At 39.5% G+C, this 20,327-nt stretch overlaps 1 protein-coding gene and 1 long non-coding RNA gene across 3 annotated transcripts; both read left to right on the top strand.

Moving 5' to 3' along the window:
- Window positions 1-206: 206 nt before the first annotated feature.
- LOC111272581 (uncharacterized) lies at window positions 207-3,981 on the top strand. Its single transcript, XR_002687609.2, has 2 exons — window positions 207-471; window positions 3,291-3,981. It is a non-coding gene; the product is annotated as an uncharacterized LOC111272581 (long non-coding RNA).
- Window positions 3,982-7,002: 3,021 nt separating this feature from the next.
- Window positions 7,003-14,379, top strand: LOC111272580 (egalitarian protein homolog). Of its 2 annotated transcripts, none has more exons than XM_086973346.1 (2): window positions 7,003-7,389; window positions 11,287-14,379. In XM_086973346.1, the coding sequence occupies exons 1-2, from the start codon at window positions 7,168-7,170 to the stop codon at window positions 11,329-11,331; spliced, it is 267 nt and encodes an 88-aa protein (XP_086829472.1). In that variant the 5' UTR covers window positions 7,003-7,167; the 3' UTR covers window positions 11,332-14,379. The 2 variants fall into 2 exon arrangements, with proteins under 2 accessions (XP_086829472.1, XP_086829471.1); XM_086973345.1 differs by lacking the exon at window positions 11,287-14,379 and adding an exon at window positions 9,340-10,981.
- The last annotated feature ends 5,948 nt before the right edge of the window (window positions 14,380-20,327 follow it).

The raw sequence follows: 20,327 nt of genomic DNA, 5'->3' as shown, positions 1-20,327 counted from the left end.
GTATTGGGCAACGAAAGAGGCAACGATGCTGCGATGTGTGTAGATTTTTAATTGTCTTGATTGAAAGGGCACAATAAACAACACAAAAAACTGTTTGGGTACGAGTCATAATGCGCGCTATCTGCACGCTACGACAGTAAGCGTGCCACCATTGTATGCCACAAAAAGCTATTGAACGTATGACGGCGGGGTTGACCTTAGCGGACGTTAGTTGTGCGTGAGCTATTGAGATCTGATTAGTAGCAAACAATAGTTTGTGTTAAATCAAAGTAAAATGTAATTGCCACAAAAAGGATATAGTGATTATTTGAGTTCCGGACATTCGCTCGTAATCGATAAACGCTTGCTCGAACGGATAACGTTAACAGCATTTAACTTAGTAGTCCGCTGTGACTAACTAGGCTGTAAATAGAAGCTTCCAAAAACATTCGTTGATATAGGAGCATTGACGGATACTGTTTCAAACAAAAAGTATGTCAGCCATTTAGCGTGCCCGAGTCAATACGGTTGAATGTACGGTGCTATGATTTTTCTATAACGTGTAGCAAATTGTGAATAGAATAGGCCAGCTTCAGATTTCAGTAGTACTAGAGCTTCAACATTCGTGCCCGTGCACGGATTCCCACGAATTAGCAATTAATACGTTCATGTTTTACGCGTGTTTTCGGTGACAATGATGCTTCATCTTCAGATAATCGAGTTAGTTTCTTAAAGGATCACTATCCGATATGAAGCTATCGTTCAGTCTGTCAAACCCAGACAAAAACATGACCTCACATTGGGTAGCCTCGCAGCACATTGATTCTTAGAATCAAAAACGAAACACCGAGCTAACGTAAGCAAATGTCGTATAATGCAATTGCTTCAGTACTGTACCCCAACGCATCAACGAATATGACGAAGACATAATGCCCATACATGGGTTTTTTGCCCCAGTTTTAGTCTGACACTCCTATATCGAGATACAGATCTGAAGACATTGGACTCCTACGTAACCGATGCTATTCACGATACACGGATCGACCTGAAGGTTTCTATCGCTCTTGTCCTCAAAACATTCAACCATGTTAGAATTTAAATTGTTTGATGTTGTCAAACAAAATGGCGGGAAGTTATCTATCTCGTTGCAGAAGATTACGCGCACAACTTCCTTCACTTTAACGGTTTTTATTATTCTGAAAAAAATTAGCCCGTTTACTTGTCGTTTCGATTGTAATTTGAATGTCGGCAGATTTCATGACCCTCTCTGCTCACTGACCTCTTCAGTGAGGGTCTGGCGATCCGCGCAATCACGTCAACAAGATCCTGTCCTGTAGCACGACGAGGATCGAAAGACGGATCTCACACGAAAAAAAGGTGTTCCGTGCCATGCTATACAGATGAAGAGAACAACAGCCTAGCTACCGAACGAAGCGTGGGGGGTCCGTTTTATCGACGCTTGTTGGGATTAGCTAGCACAACACGGAATGGTAGATTATGGGCTTTGCGCAATACCTACGACTGTACAGAACAACTACTGAATTGGGCAGTACGATGTAGTGGTCCTTTCTTCTCTGCCTGTTTTAAACGCAGCCGTCCGCAGGACAGTGATATGGATAGCCTCAACTCTTAATAGTTATGGATGATGTTTACTAAAATAATAAAGCCTCGGTGTTCAGGTGGTCCGGTTATGGCGTTTCCACGCAGAGTTATCCACTGAAGCTAGAGCGCCCCATGGAGAAATGATAACTTTTCCTAGAGCAATATGTTAATGTAACACCGCATTCAATGACCCGATAAAATTAGGCGTGTAACTTATTCCAATCTTCCTTGAGCAATTAAAATATAAGATTTTTTGTAAAGCTATGGTACATTATAAAAAATAAACCAGCATTGTGTGTTGCACAGTTCTAGGGCAGAGAGACGGCCCACACCGACCTTACTACTTTTTCTAGTTTGAATTCCTTGAGGATATATGCACATACGGTAAAATTTTATTTTTGTAAACACGTATAATCTATATATATGATAAAAAAGAAAAAAAAAAGATAAATTAACGTCAGAAGGCTTCAAACGGAACCTTGTGACAGTGCAGCATTCGAAAACATGCTTTTATTGACTTAATCGAATTGATATAAAATTGTATTTCCTAAGCTATAATGTACAAGGAATCATCTAAAGTCTATCCCGTTGAGTAGTATAATATGCCACTAGGACGTAAAAATGTTTTTTCATTAAATTTAATTAAAATGCAATTTCTGATTGACGCGGAACGCTTCGTGATAGCTTTTAATGTGGTAATTGCGTAATGACCGCAGATACCTAGACTATAACAATTCGAGCTGGTAGCTATTCATTATTGCCGGCGAAGTGTAGCTTATGGCGCTGAAGTAAACATGGCGTATTAGTGGTGTATCTCTTTTTGCAGTAGCCGTAAGAACTAATTCTTTAGAACCCTTAATCAGAGATAGCAAATTCTGAAATGTCTTCCATGTTTAGCCGAAAAGAGAGGCGTCATATTTTCGACGTCCGTTACGACCACCTTTCCTGACATAAGCCTCTAAGTCACGTTCGTGTATTCTATTCTAACTAATGTTAAGTTCCTAATAACTAATAAATTCGAGGTAAATGGCTAGATTAGGCAGGCTAACTAAGTATGAAAAACTTGGAAAGTCCCAGAGACACAAGTTTTTCCATCCTGCCTTTGACATTCGTCAAAAGCCGGGCACAGGAGCGATACATAAGAAGAAAAAGGTTTTTTTGAGCCATATAGTAAACAAAATAAAAGGCGAATCATATCTGTCGGTGCTATGATTGCGCTGTTAATCTATTTACTGACTAAATCTAAGAACGTAATACTGCTCTGACGTGCCCACTTTTATAGGTGGACACAGCCTGCCAGATACAATATTCTGTTATTTGTCACGTAAAAACCGTACATTTGTGTACCTAAAGAGTGAAAATGTACAGAATATTAAAATCTGAAAAATATTATGATGCTTTTGTGAGTATCAGATTTATTGCAAGTTCTAATTATTATTTCACTGGATGTGTTATTATTTGCTTTAATATTCTACTTGAACCTTGGTACTGGAAAACGAATGAAGATCTTTTTTAAACGTTGCTTTCCGAAATTCCCTAAATGCTACCTAAATTCGATATTTGAATAATGAGACCGCTTCAAATATTGTTGAGGCGCGCTCATTATTCAAAACCGAAAATAGAGAGAGGACAAAGGCCTTAAGCCTAAGAAGAATCTAAAATGTCGAAAAAATTTAATCGAATGTCCAAAAAACATCGTAAATTTTCAGGGAAGCCTCTACGTTCCTGACTGCGTTCTGACGGTACTCTAATTTGGCTGTAGACAGAGTACACTCCTTTCAGAGCCATGTTTAGGCCTACTGAATGTACCTTTATTAGGCAAGATTTTGAACTGAAGTCTTACATGTCTGTTCGCGCATAAAACGCATCACTATTGTAAGTCCATAATTACCGATGCAACCGACTGCACCGCGAAGAATCAATGGGAGGAAATATACAAGATACTACCACAGAACCTGAGTGAAGAAAGAAGTGTTTGTCTGTACCTCGCATCAGAGCGGACACTTTGCGAAGTGAACCTACTCTGCCAGTTTCGGCGGAAAAATGAAATAAGGAGGGTTGTGCCGTGGGCTTGCTCCCTGGATGACTTCTGTAAAAGTACCTTGCGGTTCAGATCCGGTGTAATTTAAAGTATACAGGATGGATTCTAAGAGTCACCCACGGTTAGAAAAATTTTCATGTGGCAAATAATTACACGTTGTAGTATTACCACGACTTCAGGAACGCGATTCAGGATGTCCACCTGTTATTTCTCGATGAGTTGACGCGACACCCTATACGGCCAAGCCTATAATTGACAGACGCTAGGGGTTCACTGCTTCAAGTTTCGCCAACGATACTCACTACGTAACTTATATGAAGAATAAAAAAAATTATGTCAGTTCGATTATGGAAACCGTTCCGAGTTGTCCATTTTTTTGAGAGGTATAGCTCCAAAAATTGTAGTCGCTGAGATAGGCTACATTTATAGGAATTCTCTGTTCGCAGTTTGTCTTTTTGACCAAATATGTCCGTTTTTTTCTGAAGGGGGTCCATTTTTGTTGAAAGTTCTTAATATCAATCAAATCAAAGGCTTGCGACTATATGGGTCCAAATAACCGCATGTTCCTCTATTTAAACCTACGTTTTCAGGTTAAAAAAACGGGAAAAAGGTGAGGACAAAGACGCTGCTTGTCATTTATGAAGAGGGTTAGGAACGCAACTTTACTACTGTCGTGACAACGCTGTTAGACATTATTATGACGACAAACAGAAGCATAATCGCCCACTCCTCAATATACTCTATAGTTTGTTGGCAAAATTTGATAAATTGTCCTGTTAATTATTGCTTCTTTCTTCATGCCTGCGGCCATTGCTATCGTATGGACAAACCCTCAAAGCCATCTGTTTGGGGTAGCATAAAGGATTTGCCCACCCTACAAAGTGTAACCGAGGTGGCTCTTACTGGATCTATCCGGAATTTCTTCAACAAATTTACGAAATCGGATAGTAATCATATATCATTTGCGAACATTGAGATTTAAAGCAACAGTGGCCGCACGTTCGTTGCTACTATGGTAAGGCACTTAGATTTACATTAGCCACCCAAAGCAGACGCTGAGGCAAGCCAAACTTCTATTTTCCTGACACGATCGTACCCTTTTTTTCAACATGCAAGTCTACATTTAGTGGAATCATTTTTGCTATAATCATTTAGCAGCATGATTATTGCCGTGTCTGCACCGTGATAGCGGGCTTGTTTACTAAACTTAAGAACAAGCAGCGGGCTACATTCGAATCCGGATGAAGACACATTTCGATCCGTGCCAGAAGCCAGCCTTCTGGAGTAATGCTTAAGGGCTAAACACCAAATATAACATCCGAAACGTTTAGCAAGATAATTACGACGGGCATCGCTATTATCGTAAAGGCTGTATTACTGCATTGTGGTCATGGATAGAAAGGTTCTACGGAAACCAACGGAGGCGAACAAATTAAAAAAAAATATATATAACAAGCGAGACAAATGAGACCAACCAGAGAAATTCTAATACTCTATTAATCATTCAAAAGCTTGGCGAAAATTAATAGTACGTTCACTCCTAAAATATACGACGTACTTACAAGATAGAAGAATGATTGGTTTTTACTGATATAGAATCTTCTTTGATCTCATTGACCTTTATGATAAGTGCCTGATATGACTGATAAGTGAGGTCCAGTTTTATTGAGAAATAATGAAAACCATATTAAAGCTTGCTGATATCACTTCTCCAATTACCTAAAAAGAATCTTTTTATGTAGCCACATGCCCTACGTCTTCAGATACGAAATCCTAAAATTAATTCAAGTAAAAGAACCAGTGCTGGTATTAGCTTAAGTTTTTCAGAAGATTTTCATAGTATTTATGAATAATAGTAAGTGCAGGATTTTTAAGCAAAAAATTAGCCTTTTATATATCTCTCTTACTACAAACAAGCTTTTAGTGATTGATACTTAAAAATCCCCAAAATCTTGTTCTGAACATCCTCAGAACCTGGTTCACAAAAATGCCCCTATAAATCTCATGCATATCTTCGTCTATTTTGCAAATCTTCATGCGGACGCTTTTGTAAACCATCTACAAATCTTTCCGTCTTTTTAATTTTTCTTTTATTATGTGTAAGTTATTTTTGCCCGAATTCGGACAGGACAACTGAACCTTCAGATAGAATAAGACAGATCATAACCTTAACGCGTTTAACTTCAGTTACTAGTAACACGTTTAGTTAGATGGTGGATAAAATATCTGCAGGAAGTTAGGTAAAGGCGATCAAATGGTTCCAGAAACGACGAGTAAGTAAAATAAGATACTTGATGGCTTCTTCTAATCGTATGACGTATTTTTCTATCCTAGCAACCTATTCTAGCTAGGGAGCCTTTTTCAGGCGAATTAGAAAACTTTTGACAAAAATATACAACCGTCTCTTCCCACTTGATAACACGGTAGCGTACTTTGTAGAGTGATGTCTTGGTTGTTTGGGATATATATATTTATAAATTTATTAAAATTATTTTATTGGGATATATATATATTCTAAAAAAAAAAACTGAAAGAAAATATATATTTTCTTTCAGTTTTTTTTTAAGTAGTACACTAACTTGAACACATAAACGAACGTCTTCCCGACTCAAATTAAGTTCATTTTTTAGAATTTTCTAGAATGACGCTTAAGACCTTCACTCATGTTCATAAATTTTATATGTATGTATATAACTTTTAAAAAAAGTAACAGTAAAGGGAGCTTTTATTTATAAAAGGATATACATTCAACGATATTAGCAAGAGTTCGGTACGAAAATGTTTTTCAAAGATTACAAACAGATACAAAGTACCAAAATTCGCATTTTTTTTCTAAAGGAAGAAAAGAATTATCTTTTGTATCTGAATTCGTAAGTTTAACTAGCATGGTCATTACTTCGCATACATGACTCTTTTTGTGAACACCATCTCTGTGATTTCAACTTATCTTTTCAATAAGATTTATCTACTATCGATTAAATTATTATATGCTATAAAAAGCATTATCAGTAAACATAAATTTATCCATATACGATTTATCTTTATGTTATTTTGAAAGTGATTTTGATAATAAATCGTTTCTAATTATTCACTGAAATGTGTCGGCCAAATTGTTGATATTGGCTAGTTAGGCAAGCCATTGAACTTTAAACTTCCACAAAACTGAGGCTGCTTACCACAAAGTTAAAGTGAAGTACAAAGAAAAATGATATTCACATATTCAGCCATACAGTATGAAAACGACGTTTTGCAAGAGCCCGCCAAAGCACTAATTTAAATTTTGCGCCCCGCCAACCCTTTCCCATTCACGACAAGTGTCACGCCCCGATATTACTTCCTCGTCGCTTTAGTCGCTGACTACTACTGGTGCTCCACTAATACTTCATCAACATGGCGGCCGCCAACTAGGATTGGGAATCAGCTGTTTTGTTTTCTGTTAAAATTGTGTTGAGTGTGTGGGGTGGCACGGATAAGATAGCATTTGGTGCGCTTCGATTAGGCTTCCTTCAAGAGGTGGCCACCGCGTGGCAAAAACACCAGCCACGATGGAGGGCAAGGATTACGACCAGATTCGCAACCTTACGCTGATGTTTTTTATTGAACGGCTCATGGATAAGGGCCAGCCGCGGACGCTGCACGATCTATCATGCCAGTTCGGCACTAAGGGGTTCACAAAGGAAATGCGACAAATTGCCGGTGGTAGCCAATCCGGCTTAAAGAAATTCCTACAACAGTACCCATCTATATTCACAATCGAAGGAGACCAGGTAAGCAATAAAAATTAGACGAATGATCTGCTAGGACAACGATGTGTGAGATGGAATGGGTCCCTTTCCCCCTAAAGAGTCTACCTGGCGCTCACCTGTATTACTGTAGGACGCAGCCAAATTGAGTTCTTAAATAATAATACCATTTTTTCTCGGTGATTATATTCATTCAATTTTCATACGCAGCGAAGTAACTCAGCTTTTTGCCGTTGGGCTTTAGCATGCCTGGTTTTGGCAAGTTCTTTAGTCAAACAGAACTCTTATGCTGTCAACTGACCAGCCTTCAGTTGCTGAGTGAGTTTTCCCATTGTTTACAGTCCACGCCTCTTGAAGTCTCTGTTGCATCGATCAGGGCCATATTTGTCCTTTGTGTTCGTCCGTCGTACGTGTCCGAAGCTATTACAGCAAGCAGATTGCTGTGTAAAGGCCATACCACATATTTATTAGTTATAGTCTGATGCTGCTTTGCTTGATACAGGCGGTATCAGTGGATGAAACATTGACCGCCGGTAGACCTGACGTTTCCTACGAAGTCCACAAGCAGCTGGGAGATAGATCAACAAACAGCGGGTATTTAAACCGCGATATCTATCTAGTTGAAGTACTTAGTTGAGAACCAACCTGCCCGCTGTCTATTTTATTAATCGGAAGGTGTCGACAGAACCAGACAAGCCTTTGCGGGACACAAATTTTTGCTTCGAGGGCTATCAGTAGAACCCCATTGTAGCCGTTAACTGATAACCGATAAATAACGACGAACTGTCGTGAATGGCAGGTATCTTTCAACGCCATTTTTTTGCGAGCAGCGAAACGATCCCGTCGACATCCGTCCAGTCATTAGTGAAGGGGCATTTATACGGATGCGTCATGCCCACTTCTATCCGGCTACCCAGCTAGACGTTTTTAGCTCACCATCGCTTCCTCCCCACCGAAAAGACATGAAGTTCCGCAGTGTACATACCAGTGCCGACCAGCGATTTGATCACGACAAAAACCTATGCGAGCCCTTGATAATCAGTGTCGTTCGTTGAATTCGTTGCGTTTCATCGTATAGTAGCAGCTGATGAACAATGGGCCTATGAGCCGACATTAATGTATCGTAATAGGGAAATACTACTGGACCACTGTTACTTTCGTCGTATTTGTTGTCTTTTCAGCATACGCCTAGTTGAGCGTTATAAGTGTTTGTATGATGTTTGTGTTTGCATGTGCCTTAAGGCGTGTTCTGTTATACTGGAGAAGTTACTGGCTTATTCATGGCTGCTGTTGTGGAGGGATATCGTTCTGGCGGGCGGGCGGGCGGGCGGACGGGAGGTCTCAGCTCCGTGTGGTCCACTTACGGGTCAAACACCTCATGGCAGACGTTCACAGGGGCAGCAAATATGAGTCAAAGCCGCACCTCGATGTCGTGGTCGCAAAAATGCAACAGAACGAGCGCTGATAGAGAGAAGTGCTTATTTGAGAACTTTACAAATTAATTAATATTCAGGTTCTAACTTGTCCTTGTTTCGCAACTTCGGAGCTTATTCTGTGTAGGGCTGGTTAGATTTTTGACATTAAGGCTATGCGTTTTTACCTTATAGACTACCATAGACACATGGATGTGTCCATAATACGTAGGGTTTAATTATATGTCGCCTATAAGTATGCGTTTAACATGCTTCCTTTTTTTTTCTTTATTTAGAAGGACATAATGCTAGAAACATGTATTGCTAGCTGGGTCTAGATAACGTATCTTTATCTATGGCGTAAGCAATAGAACATAGGTGCCCAAAAAGTCAAGGCTTTATAGTGTTTTAATAGGTACATGATGTTTAGATTGGTGCTGAGAAATTGTGTTATAACTTGTTTTTCTTGTCTCGCTACAGTAGGTGTGCTACAAAAGTAACACTTAAGTTAGTCTATTTTTCTTTTTGGCGGTAAAACTTCTTGGCCTCGGTGACCGCGCAGTGGGCAACGTTGCCCATGGCACGGTTGAGACCGGTTCGACTTCGGACTCTCTATTGACGCGTACGATCGAACACATCAACAACGCCAATCGTCGGTTTATCTTCAAAGTAGAATACGTTAACTGCGGAAATCCAATAACGAAATATCTCCAAACAAGCGAATTTTTCGCCTAGTTCTACTCTGCTAGAACATAGGGGCTAGTGGAACGTCTCTTTAAGGTAATAGTCACAATGAACGGAAAAAGCGAAAGGAGTCTGGGGGGTAGTAGATTTTCGTAGTCGGGTTTTCGGCTGTGTAACTTCGGCATCTGTTGACGGGCATCCACTGCCAGGACGTGCCTGTTTTCGTGCTGTCATCCCACAATAGCGCTTCACTGAAATGTGCCATATAATGGATTATTGTCAATGCAATTTTCCGTAATTTCGACAGGTGTGTTTAGATATCGGTCTGGGAGGCCCATTAATGTTCACAGCGTCTTTACCGACTATATATATATATATATATATATATATATATGTATTTGTGCGGTTGTATTGCATGGCTTGTCGGAAATAATGTAAGAGTGCCTATGGGGGACAACCGATAACTGTCAAAAGTTACCTTAGCACCTAGAATTGGCTTAGTTTTATGTACTTTGGCAGATTCGGATCCATGAAACAACGAACGTAATGATGTAGTCGACTGTTCATATGGTTTTTGTTCGAAACCGACGGCGCGACCATGAACTTATTATTTATTTCCACGTTACTTTAGCTGATATTTTCTTGCTTGATCTCGGTCTAATGGAATTGCCCCTCGTTCTGACTGTAGTTAAGCACGATTCGTAAGCTGCCGTACAGTTTTTGGCTGGAGCCACTGTATGCGTGTAAATTAGCCAACTGTGTCATTTAGGATCCGTTAAAGGATCAGTGTACACCAACCAGTTTCAGAGCGCACAAAGTCTTCGAGCGATTTGCTGATATCATAGTCAGGTAACTTCTTACGGAGAAGCTGAAGATAAACTGTAACGTAGCAAGGAAGATTAATTAAATTAAATGTATATAAATGAAATCTCTTGTAGATTGAGATAGGGCTCACACGAATGAAAATTATTTGTGAATTATTGTCATGCATGTGACGTACGCGGGCCTTGCTGTCAGTCCAATATGTAGACAACGAAATGATATTTACGTTGTTTCAGGTAACGCCATGTGATACATTCTAGACAAAATAAAATTGATTAACGAAACTAATCAATATATTGATTTTACGCTTGCACTTGCTCATTGAAAAAGTCATTAACAACATTTCGTGTTTATCTGATCAATTTTTATGCCGACGAATTTATGTTTCAACAAAATTTTTAGATTAGTTTATACAGAGGTCTACTATGTTCAGTGATCGAAAAACTGTCGTTGACCATGCCCTATTCAGTACTAGATTTGGTGACGTGCGTTAACCTAAGATATTGAAGGTGTTCACCAATTTTTAACATAGTAGTACATACGGAAATCAAATAACGAAGATTTTGTAGAAGCCGAAACAGGCTGTGTAATTATCACAAAAAATAACAAGTTACCACCAACAACAAGATCTAATCAGATCTGAAAGCTTATTATTTCGACTGCAGCCTTTGATCATTTTGATTCTGTGCATTTATAATAGGAGATAGTCAAAGCATCAACTTAAGTTTAAAGGTCATAAAAACACAAACTACGTCTACATTCTTATTAGATGTTTATCAATGACAGTGACTTAATTTAATAAAAATTCATTTAAGCATTTTTTTTAGTCGAAAGTCAAGCAAAGGTAAAGATGAAGTTAGGGTAAGTATAATTTGCCATTGAAAAAAAAGAGTTAAGCTTGATTGTTTGGTTGGTGTTAAGGGCCGTATTATTTTCTACTGTCGCTACAAAATGAGATAACTGCTGATCCTTTATTGATACGTGTGCTTCCCTTATCAAACAGCTGGCGGCGAATGTCATCGTGCCGGCCGTCATCAGGTTACCGTGAGTCCGATTGATGATCAGTCCAGTTAGCGGTCCGGCTTACCTAAATATATGTGGTTTACTTCATATAAACACACGCAGACAGCAACTCAACATAAAAGCTGTCCCATGTAAATGAGCTGAAGGAAGGAACGAATAATAAATAACACCTACACGGGCTTCACTTGGACATTAGCGGCGGGAGTCAAATACTAAATACGATGTCTACTCCGGGACTCTTTAGATCGAAAACTTTCCACCTGTGGACAAGAGACACAACAAATACCGCGTTCGTTATTTCACTATTATTATAGCACTATATCTTCAGTTTCTTTTTCTTTAAACAAACATACGTTGTACAGAACTGAAGCATTCTAAATACAATTACGCTAAATGGTTTATCGTTGAGCTTTTTCTTGCAGAAATCGTTCCAACAGCCCAATAAGTGGAAAGGGCTTAAAACTGTATACTTGATCAAAAACCTACTACCGCAAGAAAAGGCCGGATTGAAACGAGATGGTAGTAGTTCAGGAGACTATACCTCAATCCTTGGCCACTTAAGGCGGTAATTAAAATAGCAATTGCAACTCGATCTGCTACGATACCTGCCTTTAATTATAACCTATAACTAATAAGGGTTTATCATTCGATCAGATCATGTTTGCCAAGCTCATCTAGTTCAATCTTGATTGATAGGTGACTTCATTAATCATTGCGATTAATGTGTTAATTCTCAGATATTCACTACGACGTGAAGAATATTTCACTTCTTTTTAAGAAAGGTCATTTGAAAGTTGTTGCCAAAAATCAAAAATAGGGTATTGAAATAATCTACTCAAAAGTCAGTGTCGTTATCCATATGTCGCACCACTGGCGAAAAGATAGTTGTAGACGTCAATTCAATAATTAAGAAAATCGTCCAATAGTGGAATTGTTGATGTCGCAGCGTTGCTCGTTGTCTTCCTACTCCGGAGCCGATTTCTGTGTTCTTAGTAAAATTGCAAGTTAAAACTACTTTCCCTGTGAATGATGTCGCTTGGGGATAGATGTGGCATAAAAGCCTGTGGGAGAGGCCGAAATTCGAAATCGTAATTATCTCTATTGATTGTAAGACAAAAGTAGGCAATTACTATAAAATATGAAGATTTGCTGACTTCCGGTTGCTGAAACTTAACATTACAATAAATCAGCGGATACTCAATTTGTTGTCTGTGCTTTTGTCTGCTGCTCGTCTGGTCGTGTGTCACTGACTGTTGTGCCGTAGAACTGGAGTCAATACAATTAGACAATACATATACCGTGAACAGATGGCACACGCAGCAGAATATCAGAAATTCTGCCACGCGACAGTGTTAAGACTAAATTCTTGAAATCGTAGTTTGCTTCAATGAACTGGGGCCGCTAAACAATTAACTTATACGGACGGTACCAACATCTGAACGGAAATTCAGGCGCGGTACACATTTATTGTAGTATTGCATAATATTCAAGCGAGGATGATGCGGATAATTAAGGAGAAACATGACATGCATGTTTCAAATCAGTCATTATTTGCACAAAGGTTTTGTGACATGTAAGATTACCTAGGTTCGTCCAGAAAAATAAAAAAAGGGTCTGTGCCGAATGCCAACACATGGGTAGTGAAATACAAGCACAATTATCTTAGCTAAGAAAGCATGGGTTTTCCTACACCGTTATTGACTGATCTGGTGCTACTTTACTTATGTTAAGTTTGCTTATTATAATTATAACTTATCAATAAGTTTACTTATTCATGAACATCTTTTCCACCCTTGTTCTGTATCGTTTTAACTACTTTATGTATTTTATATGTGAGTAATAAACCTAGTCTAGTAAACAAGCAAACTCAAGATCTATAGCTAGTTCGTTATAGCTCTCTCAAGACATGATTATGCAAGGTCGAAGGAAACTTATCGTAAACCTTGTGCAATAATAATAATAAATCGTAAAAAAGTAGGACCAACCGAACTGGACTATATGGACCGCTAATACGATGGTATCACCAACGTGAGCCTTGAAAGTTATAGTTAAAATCTTTTTCTGTCTGCTGCTATGACCACAATATTAATCGACATATATCAGTTGTTTGCGGAAACATGATCGTCAGTAGATATTCGCTCAATTGTTCATAAGCGCCCTTCACTCTTAGCTAATTGAGTCCATCATCGATTGGACTTGAACCGTTTTCGCCGCCTTCTTCAGCCAGTAGCTCTTCAGTCTGACTAATAATATAGACATATTGCAGATCGATATACCCGCGATACCATTTTTTTCCAAACGCTTTATATAATACTTTGTCAAATCTATTTTAGTTCGTGTTATTTTCTTCTCAAAATCATATTGCTATTTTAGCTTTGTGGGTTGATATTTAACATATACAAACATTTAAATACGAATAAACAGGCATATAAACATAGGAAACTGTACTAACTAGAGCCTAGTCGTAGACGAGTGCGTAGCGAAGTAGTTGCTGAAGGATTTGACTGACTTCATTTGTCAAATGGCAGGCGGCACGGGCGGATATGCTATCGGTCATTCACACACACAGGGCACTGTCAGCTTAACTACCGACAAGCTGGGTCAAAGGAACCTTTACGGCTTCCGTGTACTTATGTTTCTTATTTCGATTCTTATGAAACCGGACTGCGAAATGCTAGTGAGATTGTATCGCATTTTAATTGCTCTATATCGACATCAATAACGATTAGGACATGATAAAGGCTTTAACGAGTTGTGTATATTATGTTAAGCCAGCTAAACGAATAGCGCGATGTTTCTTTCAGAAAATTTGAACACAACAGACAAGCTTTAAGATGAAGTACCTCTCAAGTATCACCCGAGTACACACGTTATGCTTTTGACAAGAACGTAGTCAAGAGCTCACTTAGTGGCCATAGATCTGTAATGATAGAATATATACGAACTAATGAACCGTATAAATGAACTTTATTGTTTAATAGTAAGGCTCATTCTGCAACGAATGGCGGGACTCAATGATGGAAAGAAGTGATTTGATTTTCGAAATAAAAACAATCGATGACGTTATTTTCGTGTTTGGTTCATAACTTCATCGCAAATTATCACGATAGAGAAACACGTGGGGGTTAAAACGTTCTTACACTAATTTGCTGTTGTTCTAAATTAAGAACGAAGACGCTCTGCCATCAGTGAACATCATCCGCGGGCGTATGCATATTAGTGTATTCACACCGTACGCGTAAAATATATGAGACCAGACTATAAGATGAACTTTTGCAGATTATTGCATTAAGTTAGCTAGTAAGTGCATGCTCGAAGACAAATGCAAAACATCGTTGTTGTCAAACCGATGCGCCTTTTAAGTGACTGCAACGAAATAGATAGCCCGCAGTGGGTTTGTCGTCCCTGTTACGAAACTCGTACTATTGCCGCTAATACTAATACTTTAAGAAAAGTGTTGTTAATGTAGATTTTATTGTATGAAATTGTGTTTAGCGTAGAGAAGACCACAAACATTCTTCATCACATTATGGAATATCGATATGAGATGCTGAGACATGGCAAAGTAAAAGTGTAACGTAAAACAATATTATAAGAGTAAAACATGGGGTGAGACTGAAATGGGTCAAACATCCTATGCCTAATAAGGTAAGTTAGCTCATTAAATATATCTTGCTAAGGCCAGCCCTTCATAGTAACTTCCAATATGGCTGATTTTATGGATCGCTTTCGCTTGTTTTCAATTGAGCTAACACGAGTGTATTTTTAGATGTGGTTTTTAACACGCCATCTGTACTATTACACTAACGTAGTTGCTACACGACTGAGTCCTTCCAGAAGTGAATACTTTTGTAATTTAGTAAACGTATCTCACGAGCGTTTGAACGGAGGCGCAATTCGTCTCGTACACTTTCGTGGAAACACCGTTCCACGAGTGATTGAACAAACCTTCGAAGGTTAATAAAATGAAGCTTGACATAGATTCTCGTAGCATGCGTTTAGACTGTTGATCACTTTATGCTGATGTTCATTGATCCTGAAACAGTGTAAATCATCAACATATCCCACGTTGATCTGTGTACTGAATACATTTATCCGGGCTTGTTCACCAACGAACACACTGTCACGTCTGTCTGTGCTGGCGTTTGGTATTCTAGAGCGCGCATCATTGAACGATTTTTCGGTGACCGAAAAAAGGAACAGCTAATTAGATTAAATGCCTTATTACGGGAGCATAACAAATCATGGGGATTGTGTCCCGTAAAAGGGGCCCAACTATAGACCGCTGGCCATCTATCGAAATTATGAATCTCCTACAGTAAACAAATCTGTAATATTTAGAACGATATGGATTTTAGACAAAGATCATACTACAGTCTTTAACACGATAAAAAAAAATGTCATCTGACTTCACTACGGCTCGTTACGAAGAACTTCTTGCTTATTATATCGACTGAATATTAATTATTATAGTGTTTGATAATTTTGGATACAACGTTCTATAAGCCATAGCATTCTATATGTCAAGCTGCAACTATCATATCGTAAACAAATAACGCTGCATTTTTGCACCTTACTGTCTAGCCATATACGTATAGAGATAGAATTCTGCATGTACATCAGGTGTCTGCTTGTGGGAACATGCGTGTCAAAACCGTGTGCGCGTGGGTAAACAGAGTAACTAGGCTATTATCATTGCTGGCGATTTTGTTGTTCACGAGGCCTACTTTTGGTCGGCAAAGGCAGGCTTACTGCTTGGATCTTTGGTGAGCAGGTTTGCTTGCACTATAGTTGATGACGGCCGTGAGTTTATGCAAGGCCGACCCAATAGTCCATAACAACTACACCTTATCGCACAACGGCGGCAACAGAAGCGGATGGATAAGCTGCCATGTATAATATTTTGAAAGGAGCTACTGGTGGACGGAACGGTTGCTCTGGTGCTCCACGCAGACACAACTAGATAAATCCTTAACTGTCCAACGTTCATGGGCCGATTTTAGCTCTCTAAGAGAGCGGCAATCACACGAGCCAGATGCTCACGGCTCTCTGTCACGGCTACCAACAATCTGTGCGCGGATGAATCGCACCTGCGGTCGCTGCGACCTGTTCTAGAATATGAAAGTACGGTTAAGTAATAGACACTTTATACTTGTTATGTAAATATAGTATATGTAAGGGAGGTATTTAAGGATAAGTGGACTCAGGTGAGCTGTTCAGGTCAAACTATTTAGCTTAAGATCTACTCGATCTATTTCATACTGAAGTGCCGATTAAAAAAAGTAATCGATGCAGATACGCAAAGACGTTTGCATTATACATGCACGCTAAGACGCGACACGTTAGTTCGTATTTACCCTGTTTTGTAAGGCAATAACAATACGAACTGCTTTCCTGATGATGATATACGAATAATCTAGGCTCTTGTTTGACGTCTGAGAAGCCAGCGGTCGTCACATGCAACTTTAATGTATGAAAGTTAATTAGCATTGTGTTATTTCATGACACTGCAGTTTTGTACACTATAGCGAATGTCCCCTAGGGAGACCAGTTGACCTCGACCTCGAGATCGACACAAAAGCTGCACGTCCGAAGGATTTACCACAACTCCCTTGCAGTTGGTCAACACGGGCGTGCATGTTGGTCACTTTAGAGGTGCTGCTATACCTCTCTAGCTTGTCTTGTTTCTAATTTACCATAAACCCATATACCTTTAGTCTGTTTTCTATTTATAAAACCTGTAGTATTTATATAACAAACGCATCAATGGGCCACGCCCATGAGGCCTTGTGTGATCGTTAGCCCGAATACGCTACTGATGTGAATGCGTTGCCAAATTAAAGTCTATTGCCCAAGGCGCTAGAATATGATCGGTGCTGGCAGAAATTTCGGCGCGAAAACATTGGACCCAGTGGGAGTCGAAAAGATAATTTTATCGTTACTTCTCTTCGCTTGAGCGGCTGCGTGTATTTTGCGTTTACCAAGGTAATGTGTGTATTTACGTCGATACAAATCACCGAGAGAAAAAGCAGTTCGCAACATTATCGACAAAGGGACAATTTACATTAACATTAGCCTTAGGCTAACGTAAAGAGGTTCATCTTTACTGAGCTGGTGCCCTCTATTCTATAATGATTAAACACGAATCCAGACGGATCCTTTATGCGTTAGATTAAATGTTGTCCTTCAACTTTTTTGATTGTCTCTGGCTGACCAAAATAAAAATCTAACAACCGTGTTCTTGGCTTTGCAAATATCGTTGTACCTCAAACCATCTTGGTAAGGTTCGTTTAGAAATTACGTTTCGAACCTCATAGCGTACCCACAGACCATGTAGTATAGATAAAGTAAAATCGGGTGAAACAAGCAGATCAGGGCCTACCTGCTGCGCGGAAGCGCACCGGGCGTACGAGTACCTCACGCAGCCGCAAACATAACCGTTTGCGATGTGTTATTTCATTTGTTTATTTGCGACCATTTTATCCCGCGCCACCGTCGACGCACATTGAAGAATAAATGATCGTTTAGTCGTGCGGGCAATTCTAGGGTTCTTTAGTAGCACAAAGATTGCGGCCTGATCGTATTTGAGACTGATGCTGTCCCGTTTGGCTCGATACGACAACGCGGTTAAGAGCCTCATTAGAATCCTGCTTATGTTTCACAGAAGTCGCTCCTCCAGTGGGTCCAAATGGGTCGACCTTCTTTAAGTATGCGCCGTGCAGTGCCCGGAGAATCACGCAATGGCATTTGGATTTGCAACAATCGGCGAAGGTCGCTGATAACAAACGCAATGACAATGTCATGAAAGAGCATGACGGTTGGATGCGAAAATCGATGGGTCGATCTTGATCTGGAAGTTTTCCTCACGGCGAGCACTCATTACTATCTTATAATATATTACATTGTAGGGTATAAGCCTAGCTTCAACCAGGAAAAGTAGATAGATGGGTGTACGCAATAAAGGCTAACGTTTTGAGTAGTGGCAAAAACTGGTATAAATATATTATTAGGAAAGAGTAAGTAATTAAAAGAAGACCAGAAGAATACATATTTTTTACTGAGAGCTTTAAACTTATGTTATTTCTGCATCATCGGCGATAGTGTGATATTATATAGATCACTATGGGCCATCCCAAATGTTTCAATGATTTCAGCGGATAGTAAAAGTTTAGCTTCTCTTGTCAGAATGTCTAGCTATAAAGTGAAATTAGAAAATTAAATAAGAGATAGAGCCATTAAGCATATGTATAAAGTCAAAACGAATTTCAGTCAGCCAACTGCATTACTTTATGGCATTTTGTTTTTGCCTCGGGCCTACAATAATGATCGCTGCTGGTAGCCATGCTTGCGTCTCCTCATTGCAATCGTCATCTGCTGCGTCAATGGCGAGACACTGGTGTTTTGTGTGCGCCAGTCGCCTCTTGATATAACGTATAGTGACTGGTTTCCGTCTGTTTCGGTCATCCAGTTCTGCTTTTTGCTGTTTTCGCTTTCCTAGTAGTAGTAGTAGCAGCAGCAGCAGCAGCAGTTGTTTTAGGCTGCCGTAGAACCTCATTGTGCGCTGTGCTAGTTATTCGAATTCGGTACTCGAATTCTTCCTTGTTAAGTTACGTATTGATCGAAAAACGTAACCATAGTTTATATCATGATACTTAAATCAGTTAGCAATTTCGAAGAACCAGCTTTACTCATGAATGTCTTTTACCGAGGAGAATAAAAGGGATACGAGTGGGCTTCTGTTCACTAAATAAGGTATCAAAAATTTACGCGTCCTCCATAAATAATAAATAAATATAATGGCGTAAATATAATGGCTCCGTTGGCTTGTTCGAGGCGAATGATATTCAGTCGTATTTGGCAGTTTTAGTGGGAATCAATTTCGAGCATCACCAGCTAGAACTGGCTGCCATTACACTGAATGGGGTAAAAATACTGCGAATATATTATACCTATGTACGTAGGTGTTAGGACGTCAATTAACGCTTACATGCCAAAGGTTGTAAAGTAATCAGGAATAGACACAACGCGAATTATGGCTGAAACAGCTGAATTTCTGCTACTGGTTTACAGCTGCCGCATAGATCGGCAATAACCTTGCGTAAATCTTATTGTGGGACAGCAGATGTCTTGCTTGTTTCGGAAACAGACTTGATAAGGAACTGAAAGGTCCGCGGGGGACTTGCCGGTACATTTGTCAGCTGTTTATCATATCATATAACGTGTCATTCCTACTCAGAGCAGACAGAATAGGAAAGTCTATGTACACATATATACATAAAGATGAACTAAGGCTTTCCTATAAAAATTCGTTCAGCGCCTGCTGTCCAGTATGTACGACGTAGAGCGTTGGCTAGTTGTTTTCTCCGTTGCAGCTCCGCTTGCCACTCCTTATATACTCTATACTGTTTGAAGTAAAAGTCGTATACTTGTGCCGTATCGGTATCAGTTAGATATGTGCTTCGACATTAATGGCAATCATTATCCAGGCATGTTCGTTGGAAGAGGCACAGGCGTTCATCGCTCGCGTTCGCGATGAATACACAAACCAACGCATGAAGCGACTGCAATAGTATTGCCGAGAGTATAGCAGGGACACCAACACCAGGACAATGGTAATATATTCGTATAGCATACAATTCCTGATAATATGAATCCACTACGACGACGACAGACCGAAAAGGACAAATAGTTCGCGACCAACTTTTTGCATATATATACGTTTAACTTAGGACACATTTTGGAGTGTTATCCGTCGCAGAGGGCAAGAAGAACTTCTTTAAGTTCTTTTTTTAAAACAGAGTCACGAAGGGTTAAAGCAAAAAGTTTGTATTTGAAATGCGAGCAAGCAAAGATCAGCTGGTGTTCAATGTTAATGCCTTCACGCCGGATAAACAGCTTCCGAGGCTATAGCCGTATGAAGTCAACAGTCTACGCCGCTATTTGTCCGTTATAAGATTTTCAAAAACTACGACAGAGGTTTGCCTGTGGCTATATGAAGATATGCAACGAGGGTTAGTCTGA

Source organism: Varroa jacobsoni, unplaced genomic scaffold (assembly GCF_002532875.2).
Source record: "Varroa jacobsoni isolate VJ856 unplaced genomic scaffold, vjacob_1.0 contig02646, whole genome shotgun sequence".
Taxonomy (NCBI): Eukaryota; Metazoa; Arthropoda; class Arachnida; order Mesostigmata; family Varroidae; genus Varroa; species Varroa jacobsoni.
Note: the sequence above shows the minus strand (reverse complement) of the source record. Positions and strands in the feature narration are given on the sequence as shown.

Coding starts and splice junctions, on each gene's coding strand:
- LOC111272580 (XM_086973345.1), top strand. CDS start 7,168: ATGGAGGGCAAGGATTACGACCAGATTCGCAACCTTACGCTGATGTTT. Junction 7,390..9,339: donor TCACAATCGAAGGAGACCAG/GTAAGCAATAAA, acceptor GTGACCGCGCAG/TGGGCAACGTTGCCCATGGC.